We start from the raw sequence: 26,256 nt of genomic DNA, 5'->3' as shown, positions 1-26,256 counted from the left end.
GTTTAGACACTGTAGGAATTCTGTAATTCTCTGGTTTGAAATGCAAGACAGCTAGGGTGTGTATTTGTATTAGGGTAATTATGTTTGCAGCAAGTGAACATTTCTGCCTATCAAGTAGTCTGTCAGATTTCACTGTTGGATATGTTTGAATTTATTAATGAAACTTTGTCTATTGCTTCTCTTTTTTTTTCCCGGTTATATTTTCTCAGTTGGGCAGGAGCCTGCTCAGTTATCGGTATCTGAAGAACGTCATCTTGCCATTTTAACAGAACTACCTTTTGTAGTTCCGTTTGAAGAGCGAGTTAAGGTAAATACTATTCTCCTCTGAACTTGATCCTGAAAAACGTCTTATGTGTTTGTATTATTTTACAGCCTACTGTTTCTAAATGCACAGGATGCTTACCTGGCAGAGAAAATAATTTGGCTTATTTATTTGTTTTAACAAAGCTTAGTACATGTTAAGATTTCTGTTATAAAATGATCAAAACAAAATTTAGCAGTTAAAGTTAAATGTCACATGCGTGAATTTTTCTGGCGTAGGGAGTGTACAATTCTGAGTGTGTTGCAGTGTATGTCATTTGTGTAAGGAAATTAAATGACCAACTAAATAGATTAGCTATAACTTGCTACATGTAAATTGTACTAATATAATAAATACAAAAATGAATATGCCAATATTGGTGTCAATTTCTTTATTTTACTAATGATGATTTCTTTTTAAGATCTTTCAAAGATTGATCTTTGCTGACAAACAAGATGTGCAAGGAGAGGGGCCATTCTTAGATGGAATTAATGTGACAATTCGACGCAATTATATCTATGAAGACGCATATGACAAGCTGTCACCAGAAAATGGTAGGTGAGATGGAAAACAGCTTTTTTTCACTTCCATTTCTCTGGAAAATATTTTCCAATGTGTATTTAAATTGAATGACTTTCTTGATTGGAGTTGATCACGTGATTCTGAAATAAACTGCCAAATGGCGGAAGTGTCGGAGGATGATGCGTTGTATCCAGAGGTTGGTGGGGTGGTATGTGCGGACGAGGGGGATCCTCTTAGCGCATTAGTATGTTTATAAATAGATGTAACTTGTTTACCCAGTAATTTTATACAGATGCTGGCAGCATATTTAAGTTACAAGTGAGCTGATTATGTTAGGTTTTCCACTGTTTTCTACTGATTGTTAAAGTACAAATCCTTGTGGGGGGAGGGTTTAAAAAAGAACCAAAGAAATCACAAGCAAAAACAGAAATTGCTTGAAAAACTCAGCAAGTTTGGTAGTGTGTGTGGAGAGAAAGCAGAGTTAACATTTCGGGTCCAATTCCAGAAAAGACATTAAAACCAAGGAGAAGGCCCTGACTGATGATGAGGTCAGGGATGAGTGTGTAAATACACTAGAGAATACCAGTATATTAAAGGAGAAGGTTTTGGATATCGCATTAAAGTCCCCAGAGCCAGATAGGAAAGAAACAGCTGGGGCATTAGCAGTTATCTTCACATCATCTTTGACCACAGCTGAGGTTCCAGAGGACTGGAGATTAGCCAATGTTATTCCCTTGCTTAAGAAAGGAAGCAGGGATAGTCCTGGAAATTATAGGCTGGTGAGTCTGACATCTGTGTGGAACCTGTTGGAGAAGATACTGAGGGGCAGGATATATGCACATTTGGAAGAAAACGGACAAGTTAATGATAGGCAGCATGGTTTCGTACGGAGAAGGTCATGTCTCACCAACCTGACTCAATTTTTTTTGAAGAGGTGAAAAAGATAATTGAGGGAAGAGCTGTGGATATTGTTTACATCGACTTTACTAAGGCATTTGATAAAGTCCCACGTGGCAGATTGGTACAAAAACTAAAATCACATTGGATTCGGGGTGGGCTGGCTAGATAGAAAACTGGCTTGGTCGCAGACAGAAGGTAGTATTGGAAATGTGTTTTTCAGAATGGAGACTGGTAACTAGTGGTGTTCCACAGGGATCAATCTTAAGTCCTCTGTTTTTGTAGTATCTATAAATGATCTGGAGAAAAATGTGGTCTGATTAATAGGTTTGCAGATGACATGAACATTGGAGTTGCTAATCGTGCCAATGATTGTGATAGGATGCAACAGGGTATAGATGGGTGACTTGAGCACAGAAATGGCAGATGGAGTTTAATCCATACCATTGCAAAGTGGTGTATTTTGGAGGATCAAATTTATTAGCGAATTATACTATAAATGTCAGAAACCTTAGGAATGATGAATCTGGGTATGTTGGTCTACAGTTCCCTGAAATTGGCAACACAGATGGCCAAAGTGGTTAAGAATGCATATGGTATGCTTTTCTTCATCGGCCAGGGCATGAATACAAGGGTTGGCAAAACATATTGCAGCTGTATGAAACCCTTATTAGGCTGTATTTGGAGTATTGTGTGCACTTTTGTCGCCACATTACCAAAGGACATGGAAACTTTGGAGAGAGTGCAGAAAAGGCTTCACCCAGATATTGCCTGATCGTGAAGGCATTGGCTGTGAGGAATAAACTGGATTGTTTTACCAGAAAGTTGGTGACTGAGAGGAGACCTGATACAGGTCTACGAATGTAAGGCATAGATTGGTTGGACAGTCTGAAGCATTTTCCCAGGGTTGAAGTTACAGTTAGAAGAGGGCATAGGTTCAAGTTTAGAGGGCAAAATTTTACGGGCGATGTGCAAGGATAGCTTATCACGCAGAGGGTAGTAAGAACCTGGAATGCACTGCCAGAGGAGGTGGGTGGAAGCAGGCACATTGGCAACATTGAAGAGGCATCTGGATGGTTACATGAACAGGGAAGGAATAGATGGATACAGACTGAATAAGGGCAGAAGGTTTGTTTGTTTTTTTGTTTAGTCAGGCCATGATTGACACAGGCTTGGAGGGCCTGTTCCTGTGCTGTGCTTCTCTTTTGTTCTTTATCAGCTCTTCTTTCTCTTTAGGGAGAATTCTCTCCAGCAATTTCTGTTTTAATCTAAATCCTGTGAGCTGTTTAAGGTTAGAATTTCAAAATTAAGTAAATTAGGATGAAAGAGAATTGTGGGTGCTTGAGAAATTCAGCCGGTCCAGCAGCATGTGGAGGGGACAAAATAGAATTTACTTTTGATGAAGTCCAGTGTTGCTCATTGAGAGCTGAAGGTAAAAGTAGAGTTGTTTCATCTTGCATGGAGTTCACAATTAGGAATCTCTAATATAAGATGCTCATCAGTAAATCCAACAAGTAATTAAGGAGGAACTTGTCACCTATGAATGTGGCACTAACTACCACATTGATACTTGAGGCCATTAACAGATGCACCCAAAGACAGGCATGTTAGGAGATACATGGATAGAAGAAGAAATGACATGTTAATAGGGTGAGATGAAGTGTGATGGCAGGAGGCTTTTGCAGAGCATAAATGTAGGCCTAAACTTAATTCAATTGTAAATGCTGAGCAGATTAGGCAACATGTATGGGAGAGAAGTTCCTGTCATTGCATCAAAGTCAGGGAAGAGTAGAAAATTCATAGGTTTTAAGCATTGTCTGGGATTGGGGAGGGTGAGAGTGGGTAACAGGGTAAAGCCAGGGAGTGTGGGGTGGGGTGTGGGGGTGCGGGAGTGGGCTGGTCAGCGATGGGATGGAAAACAAGAGAAAATAAATGAGCAGTTAATTGATGAAAGGCGATGGCCGTGAGAGATGATAATGACAAAAGCTGTCTCCATTGATGTTCTGATTGGAAGTACATCAATGTTCCTTCACAATCCCCCGATCAAAATCCTGTAACTTTCCAATAGCGCTCTGGGTGTCCCTGCAGCCCAAGTACTGCAGTAGTTCAAGAAGGCAGTTCACCATCATTTTCTTGAGGGCAGTTAAGGATTGACACAAGATGGTGGCCTTACCGGTGATCCCCAGAATCCACGAAAGAATTTTTTTTAAAAAGTGACTGGCAGAAGAACTTGCATTCAAAAGTCAAAATAAAAAGTAAGAACGGGAGGAAATGACTAGGGCCCATTAAAAAAAAATGGAGGCAATTGTTGAATCTTGAAAGTGGAACATTCCAAGAGATAAGTCCAATTGAAAGTAAGGTGGTGATTCAAAATTGCAGGCACCAGAAGCTCAGGATCATGTTTTCTGTTTTTCTGTCACCAGATGCTACAGACCTGCTTTTCATTTTCTCATTTTCTGTTCCTATTTCAAATGTTTAGCATTTGCTGTATTTTGCAATTGTACATAGACCTGTTGTGGCCACTTTCTGTGTTGTATTTTCAATGCAGTTCCACTGGTTCAAGGTTCTTCCAGGAGACTGCATACAGTAGGAAATCATTAAAATCATCAGCTGTAGTGCTCATCTTGTATTTGTGTTCAACGCAGTTGCATTCTACAGAGATGAGTAGTATAAATTGCATTGTTAATAAGGGAGCTTAAAATTAGTCCATTTCAACACTTCCTGTTGCAGTTTATTGCATTGATTTGTCATAATGTTTTGGGGAAGTAAAGTTCTATAATTCTTAGATTTCAACCCAAGGTCTAATGATATTGCTTCTTCCTAGTTGGTCATGAATAATGGTCATCTTTTAGAAGACACATGATTTGTGGAGAGTGATTTTTATTGCTGAGATTCATTCAGAATGTAATGTTTTTGTTCCCTTGAGACCTTTTTATGCAAAACTGTCCTCTGGCAGCAAATCAAGCTGCCTGCACTAAGTAGAAATTCATAGGGTGTGTAGCGGAAAGAGTTATACGCAAAAAAAAATCATTTGCTGCTGCCGTAAATGAAACCTGATGGTCAGCATAGTGTAATTTGAATGCAATCTGCTTCTTAAAGCAAATAGTCAAAATAAAAACCAAGCAAATATCCATTAGCCAATCCACTTTGCTCCTTCCAGAGCCTGTATATAATTATTCCAGTGACTCCTGCATCATGTGCCTTTTTTAATCCTTTATTTAGAAACACTAATTGTAATTAGTGATCGCAGAAGAGGAACATTATTTTAGACATGTAACCACACATTCTTTGGAAAAAATCTGCCTGGTTGTCTCGGCAAAGACCAGATTGAGCCATACTTAATGTTAAAAGCTGAACTTGACTCACGGCAATCTTGACATCAGCAAAGTGACTGAAGAATGTGTGTTAATTCAACATCTTACAGCCAGTTGAATTTTTAAAAAATTGCAAGAGCCTTTCATCAATCCCTTTCTTGGACAGTGAAGCAACTGATCTCTAAAGGTGTCATTTTAAATGAGATGCATTAAATATGTATTCATGACCGTATAAGACATTAACCTGGATTTTTTTCTTTGTCAGCAGTAATAATACAGAAAGCTTCCATGAAAATGTGATGTGCAGTGTGGCAGGGACTTTGGTCATGATATGGGCTTTGTCTGTTGCTATTGGTAGGATACAGGAACATGGAAATCCTCAAACAGCCTAGACACCAATGTGTGTTTAACTGCATATGCAGACAAGAGGTTGCTGTCAGTTTTACGCAGTGATTGCTGAAACCGCTGCCATCTTTCTGGCTGTGATTTGTAGAAGTATCAATTTAGTCCAATACTTGTTCAGGAGCAACTTTTGTTACTCCCATTGTTTTTCAGAATCTGACCTGAGAAAACGAATACGTGTTCACTTGTTAAACGCACATGGTTTAGATGAAGCTGGAATTGATGGTGGCGGAATATTCAGAGAATTTCTTAATGAACTACTCAAGACTGGGTTTAACCCAAACCAGGGATTTTTTAAAACAACAAATGAAGGGCTTCTGTATCCAAATCCTGCAGCAAAAATGTTGGTTGGCGATCTCTTCACCAGACATTACTACTTTCTAGGAAGAATGTTGGGAAAGGTAAGAATTCAATCTTTTATTATCAAATGCCTTGCCAAAACAAGTGTTCTATTGGAAAATAACTGAAAGATGGTATTAAAACGTTTCATTAGTCGAGCTAACCTGAAGAAATTATTTTCTCACCACACAGCCCATTCAGTCTGGAAATCCACATGCCTTGCATGTTTACTTTGAGAAAGCACCTATACTGGAAAACTGTAGTTAAAAACAATTTCTGCTAATTTTCTGTTTTTGCAAAACTGAAGCAAAAAAACCACTGAAGAATAAGACCATAAGAAATAGGAGTCGAAGTACGCTGTTGAGATCCTTGAGCCTGCTCTGCCATTCAATAGAGTCATGACTGATCTGACAGACATACCTCACACCCACTTTCCTGCCCTTTCCCTGTAACCCTGGTTTCTCCCATTGATCAAGAATTTATCTATCTCGGCCTTAAATAAACATAAGGACACTGTCCCCCACAGCTCTCTGAGGCAAACAGTTCCAAAGACATTCAACCCTTTGAGTGAGAAAATTCCTCCTCATCTCAGTCTTAAATTGGTACCACTTTATTCTGAGGCAGTGCCCTCTGGTCCTAGGCTCTGGGCATTTACTCTTTCAAGCTCCTTAAGAATCCTATATGTTTTAAAGAGATCCCCTCTCAATCTTCTAAACTTCAATGAGTAGAATCCCAACCTATTTAACCTTTGTTATTTAAACTCTTCATACTGGGAATCAATTTAGTGAACCTTCACTGAACTGCCTCTAGTGAAATGATAGCTTCAGTAAGGGGACCAAACTGCTCGGAGTATCCCAGGTGTGGCTGCACCAGCACCTTGTACAGTAGCAGTAAGACTGCCCCACTACTCCAACCTCCTTGAAATAAGGACCAACATTCTATTAATCATCTTAGTTATCTGTGACTTTTGTTGTGTACAATACCCCAACTGTGTTGCAGTTTCCAAAATGAACAGCTTTGTATTTTTGTATATTACATTCCATTTTCCAACTTTTTGCCCAGTGGCTTGACCTGCCATAGAGTCATACAACATGAAACAGATCCTTCAGTCCAACTCATTCAGGCTGACCAAGTTTCCCCAAACGGAACTAATTCCACCTGTCTGTGTTTGCCTCCATATCCCTCCAAACCTTTCCTATTCACATACCATCCAAATTTCTCTTAAAAGTTGTAACTGTACCTAAATCTACCGCTTGTTTCCTGAGGAACCTTAGGGACTCGCCAGCTTTAAGGGCATTTAAATGGTCATAGGATAAACATATGGATGATAATGGAATAGAGTAGGTTAGATGGGCTTCGGATTGGTTTCACAGGTCAGTGCAACATTGAGGGCCAAAGGGTCTGTACTGTGCTGTAATGTTCTGTGTTCTATGTACACTCAAGTTAAAAGAAGATAGAATGGTGAAAATTTGATAGAAGGGAAATTGCACCATTGTGTAAAATTTCAGATTAATCTTCTCACAATTTCCCTTTTTGTTTTTCAATCCCTAGGTTTCTCTATAACCTTGTCTAAGAAATCCTCATGACTGTTGAGATACCATTGGACAAAAAACTCTCCACTTGGTTCTCAGTGCGATGTATTTTAGCTGCCTTAATTGTGTCACATTTTTAACAAATTCATCAATTCAATTTGATTTCCAACCTGGACAATATCCAGGTTTAGGTTGACAAATAGCAGGTAACATTTATGTCAGTCAATTATTATCTGCAAGGGAGAACCTAACCATTGACCCTTGACATTCAACAGCATAACAATTACTCATTATTCCACTGTCAATATGCTGGGGATTACCATTAACCAAAGCTATGTGAATACTGTGGCTGTGTGAGCCAAGCAGATACATGGGAACACGACCATCTGCAAGTTCTCCTCCAGACTAATTATTGAGTTGGAAATGTATCACCATTTTCACTGTTGTGTTGAAATCCTAGAAACCCCCTTCCTGCTGGTATTATTGGTCTCGCACCACTTTCTTGAGAGCAACTTGCAACAGAAATGGCCAGCAAAGCTGACATTCCATTAGTCTTTTTTTCTAAAAAAAGTCTCAATTTCTTCTGATAATATAGTGCTTCTCATCTTATAAAATGCAACAAGCACTTTGCAGAAGCATTATAAGACAAAATATGACACTGAACTAAATGGAAGAAATGGTTTTAAGGAGCCTTTTCAGGGGGAAAGGAATGTGAGAGGCAGACAAGTTTAAGGGGAGAATTCCAGAGCTTGGACTCTAGGCAGTGGTAATGTGGCAGTCAGTGGTGGGACAATCTAAATTGGGGATGAAGAGGTCAGAATTAGAGAAGCACAGATGCCTCTGAAGGTTGTAGGGTCGGAGGAGGTTCCAGAGGTAGTGAGGAGAGGAGTATGAAAGGCTTTAAAAAGTGTCATGAGAATTTTAAAATCCAGATATTGCTCAATGTTTGCAAAATCTTGCAGAACAGGATAGTGAATAGGGCGAAATTGATTTCCCCTTGTGAAAAGACCAAGAGGGCATAGATTTAAAGTGATTTGCAAAATCAGTAAGGGTTACGTAAGATAGAATGTTTTCATACAATGAGTATTAAGATTTGGATGCAGAACCTGGGTGTGTAATGGAGACAGTAATAAGGTGAAGTTAACCCGATATTTCCCCTTGGACCAGTTGAGACTCACGTTCCTCGGTTTAAATGTATAATCATGCATGCTTAGAAGGTATACACAGACTGCCAGGGAATACGGCTTAGAGCGAGGACTGAAAACAGTCTTCACAGTATTTAACCCAAGGCAATGTTGCTCATCCACTTGATACCTGATGAATAGTCTGATTATGAAAGCACGTTGTATGAGAAATCTGCACGTGTCTCAGTCAAGCTGAATGATAAGAAAATTATACCTTTGGCTTGCAAGCTGCATTTGTCACAAAATACTATTTACATGTCAGCGCAACCTGGGGATTTTTTTTCCCCCAGGGAGAGAGACAGAAACAGCAAAGATGTGAGGGGAGATTGACACAAAGAATTGATCAGACTTGACCTGAGGATGGTGGGACAATGTGAGTCATAATGCCAAGAGGGTAGCTGTGAATACAGGTTAGGCAGTTGTGTGTTCTTCAATTACATTGCTAGTTTTAGTAGAGTAATTTTAGATGCAGACCCGAGATCTCAATCGTAAGGTTACTGTTAGTGTTTATTTGCAGGTGGAGTACAACCAATAAAGCGAGGGTTCAGTTTAGCCATCATTCTGGTTAAATCATGCGTCATATAAAGTATTTTTGTGGGTGTTCAGTGACCTGGATTTTAATAAAGCCTCTGTAGTTCCCATGTTTTTAATTTTGTTTTCGTTGAAAACAACCAAAGTCTGGGCCAAATGTATGTACATACATACAAGTGTACATGGAATGGAATGATCACTGACCAAAATCTTTGAAAAGGACAGTAGATTTGTAAGTTAGGTTATTTTTAAATTCAGTTTTGCACCAAGAAATTACATTTTGGGCTTTTTAGGAAGTGAGGGTCTCACTGGAGCTGAAACTGGGGCTTGAAGCCAGTATATATTTTGAGTATTAGGAAATGTAGCTTTTTATATTCTCGTGACTAATGTCGCCAAGCTTCATCATGGAATTCTTCTAATATATAACGAGATCAGGGCATCTTTAATGACAATGGAAACAAGATATTTGGGGTGGGAAGGGGAAGGAAGAATATTTTCTGTAAAGTTCAGCAAGAGTACTGAGTGCAGCAATTTGAGGTCAGAAAGTAACAATGGACTTGAACCACGCCCATTTTAAAGAAATGTAATAAATTTATTTTCCATCTAAATATTGTCAAAAAACCCAATCAACATGTTTAATTACAGGACAAAAGCTATCTTACACATTCTTCCCTTTTTTACTATTTTCAAATGCAGTTTGAAAAATAAGTTAGAAAGCTCGGAACAGAGAAGATGGCATTAAAGGCCTTGTAGTTTGACAGTCCTGACGTGCACTACTTGGCTTTAGATAACAACTAGGACCAGGCAGCTGAACATATTCCTCCGCCTAATCAAGTCCGAGCTACTTACGTGAGGGCACCTGTGGTGCTGTGGGTATGTCCCTACCTCTGAGCTCGGAGGCCTGGGATCAAGTCCCACTTGTTCCAGAGGTGCGTAATAAGATCCATGAATTAGTTAATTAGAATAAATATCTAATGTGACTTCGGAAAATGAAACAGCAGCTCTGAAGAGTAGCTCCCTTCGGTGATAAATATTCTGCTACATAGGCTGAGTGGCATGCTCAAGCTGGTGTATTCTATGAATACTTCTAGACCTAGTTATAAGCATCTTATGAGGCTGGGCGTGTATACTTCAGGACACATCTAATCTCTTTGAAAATGTTTTATTAAATTCTTATGTTAAGGTAGCTAATGCAGTCTTCAAATGATTTGTGCAAAATGTGCTTTAGAAGATAAAAACGAAATGTGATGCAGACAGGATTCAGTCAGCAAAGAATGATTTATTCTTTACTTGCAAGTATTTACTCAACTGGTTACTTTAAATCTGACAGGCAGCAAGTTGCAAAGTCATCTATAATAGAAGTAATTGTATTTTGATTACAATTGTAAACAGGATGTGGCTGGTAAATACTGTACTGTTCTTTTAAGGTCTATGAACAAAATATGCCTTTTAGAGAGTATTGATTGCTATCTATATTTATTGAGGCATAATTAATTCAAATTTTCTTTAATGCCTGTTTAGTGTGATTCAGTGCACTAAGGTCTTTATAGCCAACTTAACTGAAGGGATTGCTTCATGTTGCTGGTCACTCTTCAATTAAACTTTCCATTAGGAGATGATTCTTGATTCTGTTTGTGTAGTGATTGCATTTTGTTGGCTTTAAATCAAGCAGAGAGACGGAGCATAAATAAGCAGTCAAAATATGTGGTAATGGCATTTTGATTTGTTTCACAGTTAGAAAGACCTTAAAGGTTATCTTGGTTGATTTATCTCATAATATTTATTAAGGTAAACTCTACTTTTCATGCGGTTCACCTTTGTAATGCCAAGTCAGCTGGTTTGAGTGCAATTTTGCAGTCTCTTATTCTCTAATGAGTGTGCATTTGTATTCATCGACCTGTATTGGAGTATGCAGCATCGACCAAAGGACTTGCATTTATCTAGTGCTGTTCATCACCTCTGGACATTGTCCAAAGTCGTTTGCAGCCAATGAAATACTTTGAAAACATAATCATTTTTGTAATATAACATCAGTCAGAGAACTGCATGGTGTTCTAACTTACAGGTAAGAAAATAACAGTTGCTTAGTTTCTGGAAACTGCGTAATCTAGAGGGGAGAAAGAGTTTTGCACTTCACTCTTTCTTTATAGAGGTTGGAATAGGTGAACTTTTAGTCCAACATTTTTGAGGCAAACCGGGATCCACAAACTACTTGCTAGAATGCTGTGTGATCCTGTTTTTGAGATTTGAGTCTGCTACCTCATCACCTGGTGTCATCTCTGCTCCTCCAATCTCTTGTCATTCTGTAATTGTCATCAATCTGACCAGTGTCCATTCTCCAACTTCTCTCGCTGCAACTGAGCAATGTTCATGTTTTGCCGTGATTTTCCACGACTGGCTTAGTAAGAGAGCACTGCAAGAAAAATGCTGTTGTCGAAGATTGTTGGAGGAAAAGTAAAAGCGCTATGCCCAGCAAGACAATGGGGGAGAAAAACCTGACAGCAGTTGAGTTGATGACTGAAGAAAAGTAGTTGAAACACTGGGACAAGATAGGACAAAACCCAAGTGCAGCAGATATGATGATCAAGTAGCAGAGCAACAAAGAATAAACCCTCAGTGTGGATATGTACTGAAGGGGAAGAATAACAAGAAGCAAGTTACTGATCCTGAGAGACTGAATTAAAAGAACTAACACTGACTATGGTGCAGCTGGTGAGGGGGACTGGATTATAACTTTTAGGTTTAGGCTGATGTCACAAACCTTTTGACTTGACAGCGAATGTTATTCAACACTCGTGTTGAATAGATGTAACAAACATTCCACACCTTTTAAAGGCTTTGCAGTCTGGAGTGCTTATGTGCTTCATAACATCACCATCAAGATTCAATCATTCAATTTTGCAAGTCCAGCATTTGTTATCAAAAATCTCCTGACCTCTGTTCAAATCAGAGTTCTTTTGCAGTAAACACCTGAAAGACTCTTGATAGCTTTGAGACAAAGACCTTTTTAGACTTCTTATGATGACAGATCTAACTTGCACAACCACAATATACTCCATTGTGTAATGTGGTGCAGCTATACTGTGGTGCAAGACAGATGATAGTCAAATTTGGCAAGCTAAAACTAGGTAGTCCTGAAGCACAATGGGTCGGTCATGAGCAGTCCAGTTGTATTCTCATGATTGATGCTTTGTTTGCTGCTGCTACTGCTGCTCCTTCGCCAGCAAGCCAGGTCAGTGGACAATATACTAAGGTGTGGTAAGCATAATTTGGAAAGAAGTCCCAACCTTGTGAAGCTGCTATGGGCCCATCAGTCAGCTCAGCACCAAAAGCACGAGCTTTAAACTGATCTCGGCACACCTGTGATTAACCAATAACACCAAGCTCTGTTGTTCTGCTCTGCTCAGTTTTTATTTACTTTGATCTTCCTACGTTTTTATAACTGAGGAATTCCACAACATCAAGAAAACCTTCATGGTTTTATGTTTTCGTGTTTTTCGCAATTACAGGAAACACATTGGAACTGGTTGTGGGGGAGGTAGGACCTGTACAAATTGGATGGGTTGCACCTGGGTAGGTCTGGGACTGATGCCCCAGCGGAATGTTTTCTAGAGAGGTTGGCGAGGGATAAAATTAATATGCCGGGGACGAATCAGGAGGGAGCAAGGACAAAAGTGAAAGGTAGAAAAAGGAATAAGAAAAGTGATAGGCAGAGAAACCGAGGACACAATTTAGGACTATTGAGAAAAGTAAGAGCGAGACGTTATAAAGACAAGCTTAAAGGCTTCGTGTCTTAATGCGCAGAGCATCTGCAATAAAGTGGATGAACTAATGGTGCAGATAGATGTAAACGGTGACGATACAGTTGGAATTACAGAGACTTGACTCAGGGTTATCAGAGATGGGAAGTGAATGTCCCAGGGTGTTCAGTATTTAGTAAGGATAGGCAAAAAGGAAAAGGTGGTGGAATGGCACTGCTGGTTAAAGAGGAAATTAACAATAGTGAGAAAGGATATTAGCTGGGGCAATGTGGAGTCTGTATGGGTAGAGTTGAGAAATACCAGGGGGCAAAGCATAATTGTGCATGTCATATATAGATCCCACAATTGCAGTGATGTTGGGAATGGCACCAAATAAAAACTGGAGATGAGTGTGCTGAGGGAATATTGGTGCTCATGGGTGATTTTCATCTGCACATAGACTGGGCAAATCAAATTAGCCACAATACCATAGAGGAATTCTTGGAGTGGAAATGGAACGGTTTTCTTGATCAGTAAGTTGAGGAACCGACTAGAGGCCATCTTAGACTGGGTGCTGTGGCAATGATTCCCTTTTCATTACAATCTAGCTGTGCAAGACCCCTTGAGGAGAGTGACCATGACACAATTTTTTTTATCAAGATGGAGAGTGAGGTAGTTGACTTGGAGACTAAGGTGCTGAATATTAATCAAGGAAACTGAAGATATGAGGCTTGAGTTGGTGATGATAGATTGGGGAGAGTTATTTAAAGGGATGACAGTGGATAAGCAATGGAAAACATTCAAGGAAAGCCCGGGGGACCTGCAACAACAGTTTATTCCTGTCTGGCACAAAAGCAAAATAGCTAAGAGGGACCAATCCTTGGCTTGTGAAAAAAAAAATTGGAGCGAGTATTTGATCCAAGGAAGAAAAATATGTTCAAGGATTGCAAGCAGTTTAGAATGTAGCAAAGAAGGACAAGGGATTGATTACGAAGGGGAAAATGGAGTACAAAAGTAAGCTTGCAGGGAACGTAAAGACTGATGCTGAGTTTCTGTTGGTACATGAAGATAAAAAGATGGTTGAAGTCAAATGTAGGTACCCTATAGACAAATGGGGGAAATGTATAACACGGGACAAAGCAATGGCTGAACAACTAGATATACACTTTGGTCCTGCTTTCACAAAGCAGAACACTAATCAGCTACCAGAAATGTTGGAGAATGCAAGAAGTAGTAAAAGAGAAGAGCTGAGGAAGATCAATATTAGTAGAGAAGTGGTGCTGGGAAAATTGGGATTGAAGGTGGATAAATCCCCACGGCCTGATAATCTACTTCCCAAAGTACTTGAAGTGATTGTAGAAATAGTGGATGCATTGGTGGTCATCTTCCAGGATTCGACAGACTCTGCAAATTGGAGGGTAGCTAATGTGACTCCAGTATTCCAAAAGGGAGGTAGAGAGCAAACAGGGAATTATACACCAGTGAGCCTAACATTTGGTATTGGGGAAAATTCTCGAATCCATTATCAAGGAATTTATAACAGAGCATTTAGAAAGTAGTGTTTCAGAGATAATAGGAACTGCAGATGCTGGAGAATCTGAGATAACAAAGTGTGGAGCTGGATGAACGCAGCAGGCCAAGCAGCATCAGAGGAGCAGGTAAGCTGATGTTTTAGGCCTAGATCCTTCATCAGAAAAGGGATGGGGAGAGGGTTCTGAAGTAAATAGGGAGAGAAGGGGAGGCGGATCGAAGATGGATTAAAGTGTCCTTTTTGAATTGGCTGGCAGTAACAGGTAGGGTGCCACAGAAATCAGTACTGGGACCTCAGCCATTCACAATATGTATTTATGATTTGGATGAGGGAACAAAATGTAACATCTCCAAGTTTTCAGATGATACCAAGTTGAGTGGGAGGGTGAACTGTGACAAGGATGCAGAGATCTGCCAGCATGATCATGATTTTGACAGAGATAATGGGAACTGCAGATGCTGGAGAATCCGAGATAACAAAGTGTGGGGCTGGATGAACGCAGCAGGCCAAGTAGCATCTTAGGAGCACAAAAGCTGATGTTTCGGGCCTAGATGAAGGGTCAGCTTTTGTGCTCCTAAGATGCTGCTTGGCCTGCTGTGTTCATCCAGCTCCACACTTCTGTTACCTCATGATTTTGACAGTTGGGCGAGTGGACAAATGAATAGCATATGCAGTATAATTTGGATAAATGTGAGGTTATTCACTTTGGAAGCAAAAAAAAGTAGGTCGATTACTACCTGAATGGCTGTAAATTGGACAAAGAGGGGTGTGCAACGGGAACTGGGCATCCTTGTACACCAGTCGCTGAAGGTCGGCAGCAGATGCGGCAGGCGGTGAAGAAGGCAAATGGTATGTTGGCCTTCATTGCAAGAGGTTGACTACAGGAGCAGGGATGTGCTGTTGCTGTTGCAGTCGCACAGGACCTTGGTGAACCCACACCTGAAATATTGTGTGTAATTCTGCTATCCTTTTCTGAGGAAGGATGCTCTTGCTCTCGAGGGAGTGCAGCAAGGGTTTAGTAGGTTGATTCCAGGGATTGAGGGACTGACTAGGTTAGGATTGTTTCCCTGGAATTGAGACGAATGAGGGAGGATCTCATCGAGATAAAATTGTAGGACAAGACAGGGTAGATGCAGGGAGAATGTTCCTGATGGTGGGTGTTTCTAGAACCAGGGGTCACAGTCTGAGGATTTGGGGTAGACAGAGTGTGGTGAGCCAGTGTAACTCATTACAACAGAAAGAAGTTGATGCCAAAACAATTGAATGTATTCAAGAGGTGACTAGACATAGCACTTGGGTTGATTGGGATCAAAGGTTATGGGGAGACTGCAGGATTAGGCTATTGAGATGGATGATCAGCCATGATTGTTATGAATCAAGGGGAGGCAATAGCCTAGTGGTATTTTTGTTGGACTGTTAATCCAGAGACCCAGGTTTGAATCTCACCTCAGCAGATGGTGGATTCTGAATTCAATAAAAATATCTGGAATTAAGAATCTAAAGATGACCATGCACCCTTTGTCATTTGTTGCAAAAACTTGTTTCATTCACTGATGTCCTTTTTGAGAAGGAAGCTTTCATCTTTAACTGGTCTGGCCTCCATTTGATTCCAGTCCCACAGCAATGTAGTTGACTCTTAAACTGCCCTCTGGGAAATTAGGGATGGGCAATGAACGTTGCCTGGTCCCGTGAATAAATGAAGAGAATGGTGGAGAAGGCTCGAGGGGCTGAATGTCCACCACCTGCTCGAATCTTCTATGTTTCTGTGATAATAGATCATGACCGTTTTCATTTGTATAACTATTTTGTCTTTGATCTATTTACATTTAGAAAAATATGATGTTCTTTACCATACTGATTATGTCTGAGAACGGGATTATCAATTAATATGACATACTTGAGAGAAATCTGTTGAGGATTCGCGCATTCTTCAACTGGCTTATGACCATTGCAATGCATCCAATTCTCCAGATTCTCTCGCACTTTGAGCCTGATCGAAAAATGGACAATGCCAAGTGATGATGAACTGAAGAGAAAACAGGTTTGGATGGTTGGGTATGAGAAATTCTGAACTTCAAAATAGTTCATCGGATGTAATCTGTCAACATCGCATCGACACTAGGTGGAATTGTGTTTAAAATGGTATATTAGCCTGAATTTCATCTCTTGTCCAAAAGATGGCATCTCTTAGAAGGCAGCACTCCTTCAACGCTGCACTGAAGTGCTGGCATGTGCTGTGACTGAACTAAGCTGACACAATACAAATGATGGATTGAAGAATAAATTCTCCAGTGTGACTCTGCTAATTGTTGTTTAACTGATTCAATCATTAAGTTTCCCACTGGTATAATTTTGAACATTTTCAAACATAACTGGCTGCAAAGTGAATCTATAGATATTCTGAAGTAACTGGTGTATGTGTTGTTGTATGATGTAACAGGTTTCAAAATGGATTGGCGGTAAATTACAGCTTATAATTTGCAATATTGATTTATTTCTTAAAAATTAAAATTTCCAGCCATAAAGGTTAAAAGCATTTGCATATATTGATGTTAAAAGTCATAATGGAAATCAAATGTCCAAACGATGAAAGGTTGAAAATGGTAATCAGTGATGAAGTAATACATCTAAGGCTTTTTATCACAGACACTTCATTTATAAATATCTCTCAAATTCAGAATCCATGTACTGTATATCAGAAGTACTTCCAGTAAGGATTATTGATATATAGCATTTATTATTGTACCTTGAATTCTCTTGTCTTCAGCCTGGAAATCCTGTTTCTAGAAGAGTATAGTATGTCTTGTTGATGCAAATTGCTATTTCTAATCCCACGTTTGACTGTGATGAACTATAAATCAATGGGTTTCTAGGCCTACCTATAGGAAGTACCAACAAAGGATGAAGTTTGTCGCCAGTGTCTTAAAAATACTTCGTACACTGAATAATCCATTAGAAAACACTGTTGTCTAGGCCAGTGGCTCAGTAGTGAGATGATGTTGTGGGACTGAACTAAACCCACAGGTTGTAAGTTCTAGCTCCACAACAAGTAAATCTGGTCTGGCATTGCATTTTCCTTGAGATAAGGATTCACACCACTACTACTTGATTGGATCTGCATTGTAGTTGACTTCAAATCCCCTCTGAAGTGACCTGGATAATTAGTGAAAGGGAGCAGGATGACCAATAGATGTGACATTATACAGATTTTATGCAGGAACATCAAAAACAGCTGGATGGCCCAGTGCTGTTTGAACTGGGGAGAGCGTTCCAAGCATTGATAGCAGCTTGGTGTTGGCAGTCAGGAATTGCAAGAGGTTCTGGGGGGCGCTGAGAAAGTAGGAAAGTTGCTGGCTCTGTGTTGGGGAAAGCTAAGGTGCTCTAAAGAAGCAATGCATCACTGCTTTTTTTGAGAGTGAGTTTCAAGAGCAGATGGGCAGAAGTGAAGAATTCTGATTCTTGGTGAAGTTTAATGAGATCTGGTGATTTCTCTGGGATGTAAATGCCTGAAGTTGCTGAGAGATCTTTCCTGATTGAATTTTCTATTTTATTTGTGCAGTGATGTGTTCAGTCATAGTCTCTTTTCCACATGGATTGCACATTAATTCTGGGTGTTAAAATATAAATTGTGCACATCGTGTAGGTTGTATTACTGTTCTAACGTTGTATAATAAAGTATGTTCAAAGCAGTGGCATTTTGCACTTTATTCTCTCAGAAGTCTCCTGGGTATCTGTCTACTTAAAACAAAATGCGACTGGTCCCTTGCCAGATGATAACATAAATTTGGTTTGGTCTAATTCATTTCAGATCTGTTACACATCTGGTCATTGGAATGATCATGCAGTTGGTAGTAATGTGAGAGATGGTTTCTACATTCAACTCCAGAGATGTGTGTGCATAACGTCAGGTGGTTTCTTCATTATATAGGAATTGAAATTTCTGGTTAACGGAAAATGTGAACTTGCTGCACTCATGGTTTCAGAAATTTTGGGATCAAAGGTGTACTTGTCATGATTTTAAGTGGTCACCAATTGCAGAGAAACTGGGCTGATGTCCTTGTAATCAATCACTGGACTTTTTTTTGTGACAATAATTTCCTCTCCATTCTGTACTTTAAAGGCAAAGTTTGTACATATTAGAGCAACTTCAATTAAGGATTCTGATTTTCGTATTCCAGACAGGTTTTTAATAACTTATGCATGTGTAGTATTGCATTGTGTATGGCATTCTAATTTTTTAAAGTACCAACTTTTTGATGCATGTATTTTTTTCCCCTAAGGTTATGTCAGTTTTTTCCTTTTACTTTGAAACCTGTATTTGACTTTGAGAACAATTTATAGTGTCCTGCACAAATGGGTTACCCAATAACTCCTGTTTAAGTAAAAATATTCATTTGGCAGCGATATTCTATTTTATGGCATCTGTTTATTGTGAAGGTGAATGTTTATGTACAGTATTGTTCCGATTAACGACCAAAGAAAAGTAGGCATTTTGTTTCTTTATTGATTCTTCATGCCATAAGTTATTAAGTCTATTTGGCAGCTTTTGATATTGTTCACATTTATTTTCCAGGTTGCACCACCATTTGCATTAATTTCACAGCACTTAGTTGTATTAAAAAGGTTTCCTGCATAATTAATCAATTTTAGCTCAATAATTTTGGCAGAATTTTGGGCTGTAAATATAACCATAAAAACATTAGATCCTTTGAATTGTCTCATAGCTTTCCTTGATATTGTTGAAGCTTCATAACTGGAATATTAATAGAACTTAATCAAAGAACTTAAATGTTCAAAAAGTCAGTCTGCATGTTACGAAGTCAATCAGTTCACATTTCTTTAAATTTCTGCTGATCTTGAAATATGAAGTTTTGTGGCTAATCTGAAGTGCATTTTAATTTGCATTTAAATACATGTTCACATCTGGGTCTGCACTTGCATTATTTGTCATGTAACCAGAGGCAAAAACAATGCTGCAAAGATGACGATCCTGAGATGAGAAGTAATATTTATAATATTTCTTAATCACTTCAGCTATCTGCCTGTCTTTGTCTTAATTTATTTTGTCTTGGTGTTACATTTTAACTTGTTAGTTTAACGTGCTTTAAACTTTAAAGTGCTGACTGAACAACCATTTAAGTGGGAATTACAGGAAACATAACACTTTAAAGTTACAGGGAAACTTTGTTAATACCTTGAACCACTGTTTCATGTCAAATTTCTACCATAAAATTGAAGGTCTGGATTTGTTTTTAATCATAAACTAACATTGTCAGATAAAGCTTTAGCTTTAATTTTGGTTTAAGACTTTTTGGTAAATGTAGTGCAGTGTACATGCCATCGCAACAGAAGGGTGGTTATTCAACAGAAGACTGGAATCTGGCTATTTTTTTTGTCATGCTGCACCTAAAAATAGAAGCAATTGCTCATTTGTTGCTTATTTCTCTTGTTCTGATTATTTGCAGGCCCTTTATGAAAACATGTTGGTTGAACTTCCTTTTGCCAGTTTCTTTTTGTCCAAGCTTCTGGGCACGAGTGCAGATGTTGACATTCATCATCTTGCGTCATTGGATCCCGAAATGTACAAAAACCTGCTTTTCTTAAAGAGCTATGAGGGTGATGTGGAGGAACTTGGACTCAATTTCACAGTGGTGAACAATGAGCTTGGAGAAGCACAGGTTGGTTCTTATTGAATTGCAGTTAATAATTAATTTATCTGATTGGAAGACAGATTAAAGATATAGCACACTTGTGGCAGTAATCTTAGTTCAACTCTTTGTCGGGGATGAAGTTTTATTGATTATTTCAGTTGTGAGGTGTAAATGAAGGTGTTGTATGTCTGACCTGGTGTAACTGTGTACAAAACATGACAATTAGGTTTTTCTGTCTTTTTGTGGAATTTATTAGTGGCTTTTTCCACTGTCATAAAGCTGGTCATTTCAATCTCAAGCTTGTTATTTAAATGTCGGTTTGTGTTTCCTTTGAATAGTTGTAACCTGTTTATTGCCATACCTGTTTGCTTAGCTTTAACTTATGTTATTAACCTCTCTTTACACACGTTTTTTTTTTGAAGTAATTTTAACATTTTAAAAAAAATTTGATTACATGCCAAATAATAGTTGTGTAGTTTTAGGATATTACAGGCTAGCATATAACAATTTAAGTAACCCAGATACTTTTTTAATACAAGAATAAAACAAATGACCTGTAATAGTGACTTTTGGTCTTACTTTCATTCGCTTTAGGCAAAATCATTGTTTCCTTGGTCCAGTCCCAACTGTAGTAGATTCAGCTAAACTTTCAACTAGTTTCCATAGACAGTGTTTTACACAACAATATAAGGCTTTACTGTTTAAAGAGATCTGTAATTACTATGGCACTGACCTTTTGACATTTGCAATTTACGATTCACAATGCACGACTGAAATGTGTTGAGCAAAGGATATTGTTATTGTCAGAGATTTTCTGCAAGATTGCTATGTAAACATGCCTGCTGAATTGAATTGTGAGGGAAAACTGAAACAAACTTAGTTAATGTAGATTTTAAGTTGAAATTTGATGAGTACTTTAAGGAGTTTAAAAGATCGGTGTGTATGGTATGGTTCTTGTTATGTATAGTAAGGCATTTTAAATTTTTACTTTAATGTGTGAAACTTATCCTCCCTTGTGATTTTTTTTTGCAATAGCTGTCAACTAACCAGACAAATAACATTCTAACAAAATACAAATCTTTCCTAACTTCTACACTACACAGTAGAAAATCACCTGAAAACAATAGGTTGTGTGTTTTAGGCTAGTTAAGTCATTTCTGCACCATCAGAATATTTGTATACACAAGCCTGGATACTTTAAATTTAGTACATCTGTATGTCTGTTTTCAATGTAAGCCGTTTCTGATCATGTGGTGCTGCATTGGTCACTCTTACACAAAAGTTTACCTGGTTTTAATATAATTCACAGGAGGTCAGCACCATTTTCCTGTGACCTTGGCAAACCTTGCTGTGAGCCCATGTTGCTGAATTACTCCTTGCACTAAATACAATTTATTTTGAATTTTGTCTGATGAGAAGAAATTGGCAGGACTACAAGGAAAAGACGTGGGAGTGAGACTAAGTAACTTTTATGGGAATGGAAGGATTTTGTGTTGAGGAAAGGTTGAGTAGATTGGGCTTTACTAATTACAGCTTTGGAGATCAAGTGAGCACCTTATTGAAACAGGTAAGGTTCTTAGGGGACGTGACAGGGTAGGTGCTGAAAGGTTGTTTCCCCTTATGGCAGAATCTGGGACTGGAGAGAATAATTTCAGAATAATTAGTTGTCCATTTAAGACAGACATGAAGAATTGTTTCTTTGACGGTGGTATTGACTCTGGAATTCTTCACTGCAGATGGGGTTACAGGTAAATGATGAAAAGCAGTGCACCGGCACTGATCTTTGTCGTAGACTGTTGGTCACAGGCCTCCAGTCCCAAAAGCAACCCTCTACCACCACACTCTTCCTCCTACCTTCAAGCCAATTTTGTATGTAGTTGGCTCCCCTGGATCCTACATGCTGTTTTGAAAGTTCCTGTCTAATGCTGTCAAAATTGGCTTTACTCCAATTTAGAGCTTTAAGTTTTTTTGAACAAATCAAAAGTATTTTAAAACTAATAGAATTCTAATCGCTTGCCCCAAAGTGCTCCCCCACTGACACCACAGTTACTTGCCTGCCTTATTTTCCAACAAAAGATCAAATGTTGTTCCTTCTCTAATAGGCACAGAGTCATACAGCATGGAATCACACCTTACAATCCAATTTGTGTTGCTGGCAAGATTTCCCAAAGTAACCTACCCTCGTTTTCCTGTGTTTGGCCCATATCCCTCTCAACCTTTTCCATTTCTTGTTCAAATGTTGTTTAAATGTTGCATCTACCGTGTAGCTGCATCTACCTCTTGCTTGGCAGTTAATTTTATCATCTTCACAGTTTTATTTCTTAACTCCACCTATATGGATTCTACATCTTCCAATCCAAGATCATGTCTTGCTGTTGTACTTATTCTATCCTGTAGCAACAGTATAACGCCGACATCCATTCCTTCCTGAAAAGTCACATACCCATGAGTATTTGGTTCCCAGCTTTAATCTCTTTGTAACCATGTCTGTATAAGGGCTATGGGATTATTTGTAATAGTGCTGTTTGTCCCAAATAGTGTGTTAATTGAAGTGAGGACTTTTTGGTTGCATTTTTACCATTTCTTTCCCTCCCCTTTGACTCCTAATCATTTCTGTTTTTGTGTATAGCTGGGAAGGTTAGATCACCGATTGGAAAATTGGCAGGTTTAAGAGAATTGAGTGATATTAGAGCATGTGTTAAAATGAGTAGCGACTTCAGGTGATGACACTGAGAACTGAAGCTATCCATGTCCGTGACAGCTATCATTAATACCACCCAAGTGCCAGGCCATGATCATCTCCAACAAATGAGAATCTAACTATTGCTGCTTGATGCCCAAATGCATTACCATTGCTGCATCATCAGTAACCAATATCCTGGTATTATGTTCAACTGGAAACCCAAATGGACCAGCCACACAGATGGTAATAGAAAATGCTGGAGAAATTCTGGAGGTCTGCAAGTAACTGCAGAGAGAGAAAAACAATGTTAAAATTTTGAGTCAGGTATTAATTTTCAGAATAGAAGAAGTCATGTTGGACTTGCAGTTAACTGATTCTCTCTCCATTGACATTGAATTTTTCAAGCGTTTTCTTTTCATATGTCAGAGATTTCCAGCATCCAGTATTTTGCTTTTATTATAGCCATGTAAATTCTCTGGCTTCAGCAGCAGGTGAGAGTTAGGAATCCTGCAGTGAGTAGCTCACCACCTGTCTGCCCAGTGTCTGTCCACTGTCTACAAGTCAGAAGTGCAAAGGAATACTGTCCACTTGTCTGGATGCAGCTCCAACAACATTCAAGGAGCTTGACACCATTCAGGACACAGCCGCCTGCTTGTCTGGCACCACACCCACAAACATTCACTTTGTCCTCCACTGACGCTGAATAGCAATAGCATAAATCATCTGCAAGATGCATTGCACAAATTCACTACAGCTGCTTTGACAGCACCTTCCAAACCCACGATCACTACCATCTGGAAGGATATGGAAAACAAATTCATGGGAACACCACTGAGAAATTCTCTTTCAACGCACCATTCCTTCGCTGTTGCTGGAATTGTAGATATTCTGAGACGAAATGGCCTGTAGCAGTTCAAGAAAGCAGTTCATCACCACTTTCTGCAGGTCAATTAGGAATGAGCAGTAAAGACACATCCAGCCAGTGAAGCCACAACTCCCCAACGAATAAGAATGAAATTGAGAGATAATTGGCTGCAAGTGATAGATCTTTGGGGCAAGCACCAGAGTTAATAGGAGTGGCAGTGGGTAGAGAGGCCACTACATTTGATTCTCCAGCCTTTACTAAATTGACAAGAATGTAAATAGAAGAATCTAGCTGAATGACAGTGAAGAGGTGTCAGCGAACGCTGTTGAGGTCAGGCTGAAGGCTGCATGTGGGTTGAGAAGGACCAGATGGGTAAGTTTACCATTTTAGATGCACATAAGATGTCATCTGTGACTTTACTAAGAGCTATTTCAATTTTGTAGTAGAGTGGAAACCTGACTGCAGCATTTCCTTCATGAAAGTAGAAAAGATTGAGAAAGTGATCAACTTAAAATATAATCTAACATTAATGTTAGTTTCTGCAGCTGTATGTTCCTAACATGTTTTGTTGAATCAATTAATATATTAATTGCAGAATTCTAATGAAAAATCTTTTATATGTTAGGTGGTTGAACTGAAGCTGGGTGGCAAGGATATTCCCGTAACCAGTGCTAACAGAATAGCTTACATCCATCTTGTTGCGGACTATAGGCTCAACAAACAGATCCGACCACACTGTCTTGCATTCCGACAGGGGGTTGCTAATGTTGTGAACCTAGAATGGCTGAGGATGTTTGACCAACAAGAGCTTCAGGTAAACCACGTGAGCTTTTTGTAGCTATGTAACTTTGTCTTCCTTTTTTTACCCACTTGGGTGGGGTGGTGGCGGCGTCAAGTCAAGGGAGGGAGCAAGCGGGGTGCTAGGATTATTTGAACAGCTCAACCAATAACCTGCCACTGGAACAGTACATTAAATTATTTCCACAACAGTAGATTAAAATCAAACACAATTTGTAGGAGAAGAAAAGTTCAGACTTAGATTTTGAGATATAATACTATTTGGCAAGTTAGATATTATGCTTATTGACAGAGCCACATTGGAAACCGAAGGTGACCCTTTAGATGTTTTTTTTTAAAAAGTCTAAGTAATACTTAGAGATCCAGAGGCCAACCCATTGCAAGAGTGTAACCTTCTTAATTCTCTGGAATGTGTTTACTCTCGTATGGTTATATAAACCAAGACTTGCACATTTTCACCTTGTTCTTCTAGACTGCAGTTGCAAAGTTTATTCATAGTTAAGAAATTTTTTTTCTAGTACAGAATAAATTCAGGTGCCTTATAACCATTAAAAATTGCAACAATATTCTTGAGCACTGTAATTTACCCTTTTACAGCTTGCATACTGTAAAAATTGGTATTACAGAAATAGAGAATAATAACAAAAAGTAGAGTATTTAGTTGGTGAATTAAATTTAGAATTGGGACCAAGGCAGTGAGAGGTCAGGGAGTGCTGAGTTTCAAAAAGTAAAAGATAATTAATGGCATCGCAAGATCATACATGATAAGTAACTACTCTTGTTAATATGTAACTTAATACACTGCTCTGGGGGAGGAGTGAGGTTCTTTAAATGTTGGAAAGTTAGAAAAATGCTTTAAAAAAATCTTGTTACTACATTCTAACTGAGAAAGCGGCAGAAAGAATGCCATGGCTATGACCAAAAGTTGGTAGGTTCCCGGACCTGGTGATCTGTATTCCAGGGAATTTGAAAGAGATTGGCTGTAGACATGAAGGAGAAATTGTTGATCCTCTTCCAGAAATCTGTAGATTCTGAAATGGTTCCTATACACCAGGAGGTAGAAAATACAAGTCCACTGTTTAAGAAAGGAGAAAATGGGAAACTGCAGTCCAATGAGTCTGACATTAGTAGTAGGGAAAATGTTAGACTGTTATAAAGGATGTGATAAATGGACATGTGGAAAATTATGTTAGGCCAGTGTGGAATTATGAAAGGGATATCAAACTTGTTGGAATTTTCTAAGGATGTAACTAGGAGAATAAATGAGTGATGGAGGCCTATTTGGATATTAAGCAAGCTTCTGATGATGTTGGACACAGCAGGCTAGTAAACAAAGCAAAAAAAATGACATGGGGGTAATGTCCTGAGTAGACTGCAATTTGGTTAACAGAAAACCAAGTGGGAATAAACAAGTATTGATGAATGGATGTCTCCCTGGCTGGAATTTGAAAAGCCAAAGGGGGCAGGATAAAGGATTGGCCATTCATGAGATGAGGGACTTCTTGTCACTGGCTAGTAGGTTTGGAATTCTGTACCCTGGAGGGCTGTAGAGCCCCAGTCCATTGATTTATGTTCAGGACCTTGATCAATAGATTTGTAGATATTAAAAATATCAAGTGCTATAGGAACAATGCATTGGAAAATGACATTGAGATAGAAGATCAGTCATTTGTAGATGAATGGTGCATTCGCTTGGGGGTATAAATGGCTTGATCCAGCTGTTTTCTATGTTACTATATTTTGCTTTGTTCTGGAATCCATGCTATAGGATGTGATTGCACTATAGAGGGTGCAGAGGACCTTTACTAGAATTTTGTCTGGGTTGGTGAGTTTGTTTTGAAGAGTGTGTGGATATGCTGAGGTTATTTTTTATGGAACTGAAGGAGCATTGTGATGTATAAAATTATAAGGGACATAGGGCATACTGGAGGGAACTCTTTCCCCTTGATGGAGTGATCAATGACTA

General features: G+C 38.9%; 1 protein-coding gene across 4 annotated transcripts in view; it reads left to right on the top strand.

The window, feature by feature from the left end:
- Positions 1 to 26,256, top strand: part of ube3c (ubiquitin protein ligase E3C) — a 155,745-nt gene that overhangs the window by 104,718 nt on the left and 24,771 nt on the right. For all 4 annotated transcript variants that reach the window (XM_059639642.1, XM_048563871.2, XM_048563877.2 and 1 more), the window contains exons 17-21: positions 210 to 307; positions 723 to 855; positions 5,590 to 5,837; positions 19,759 to 19,971; positions 24,118 to 24,306. In XM_059639642.1, the coding sequence (XP_059495625.1) occupies positions 210 to 307; positions 723 to 855; positions 5,590 to 5,837; positions 19,759 to 19,971; positions 24,118 to 24,306 (881 nt within the window). The remainder of the gene's footprint in view (positions 1 to 209; positions 308 to 722; positions 856 to 5,589; positions 5,838 to 19,758; positions 19,972 to 24,117; positions 24,307 to 26,256) is intronic.

The sequence above is a fragment of the Stegostoma tigrinum genome, chromosome 2 (genome assembly GCF_030684315.1).
Source record: "Stegostoma tigrinum isolate sSteTig4 chromosome 2, sSteTig4.hap1, whole genome shotgun sequence".
In the NCBI taxonomy this organism is placed as follows: Eukaryota; Metazoa; Chordata; class Chondrichthyes; order Orectolobiformes; family Stegostomatidae; genus Stegostoma; species Stegostoma tigrinum.
This window is presented reverse-complemented; position numbering and strand designations above follow the sequence as displayed.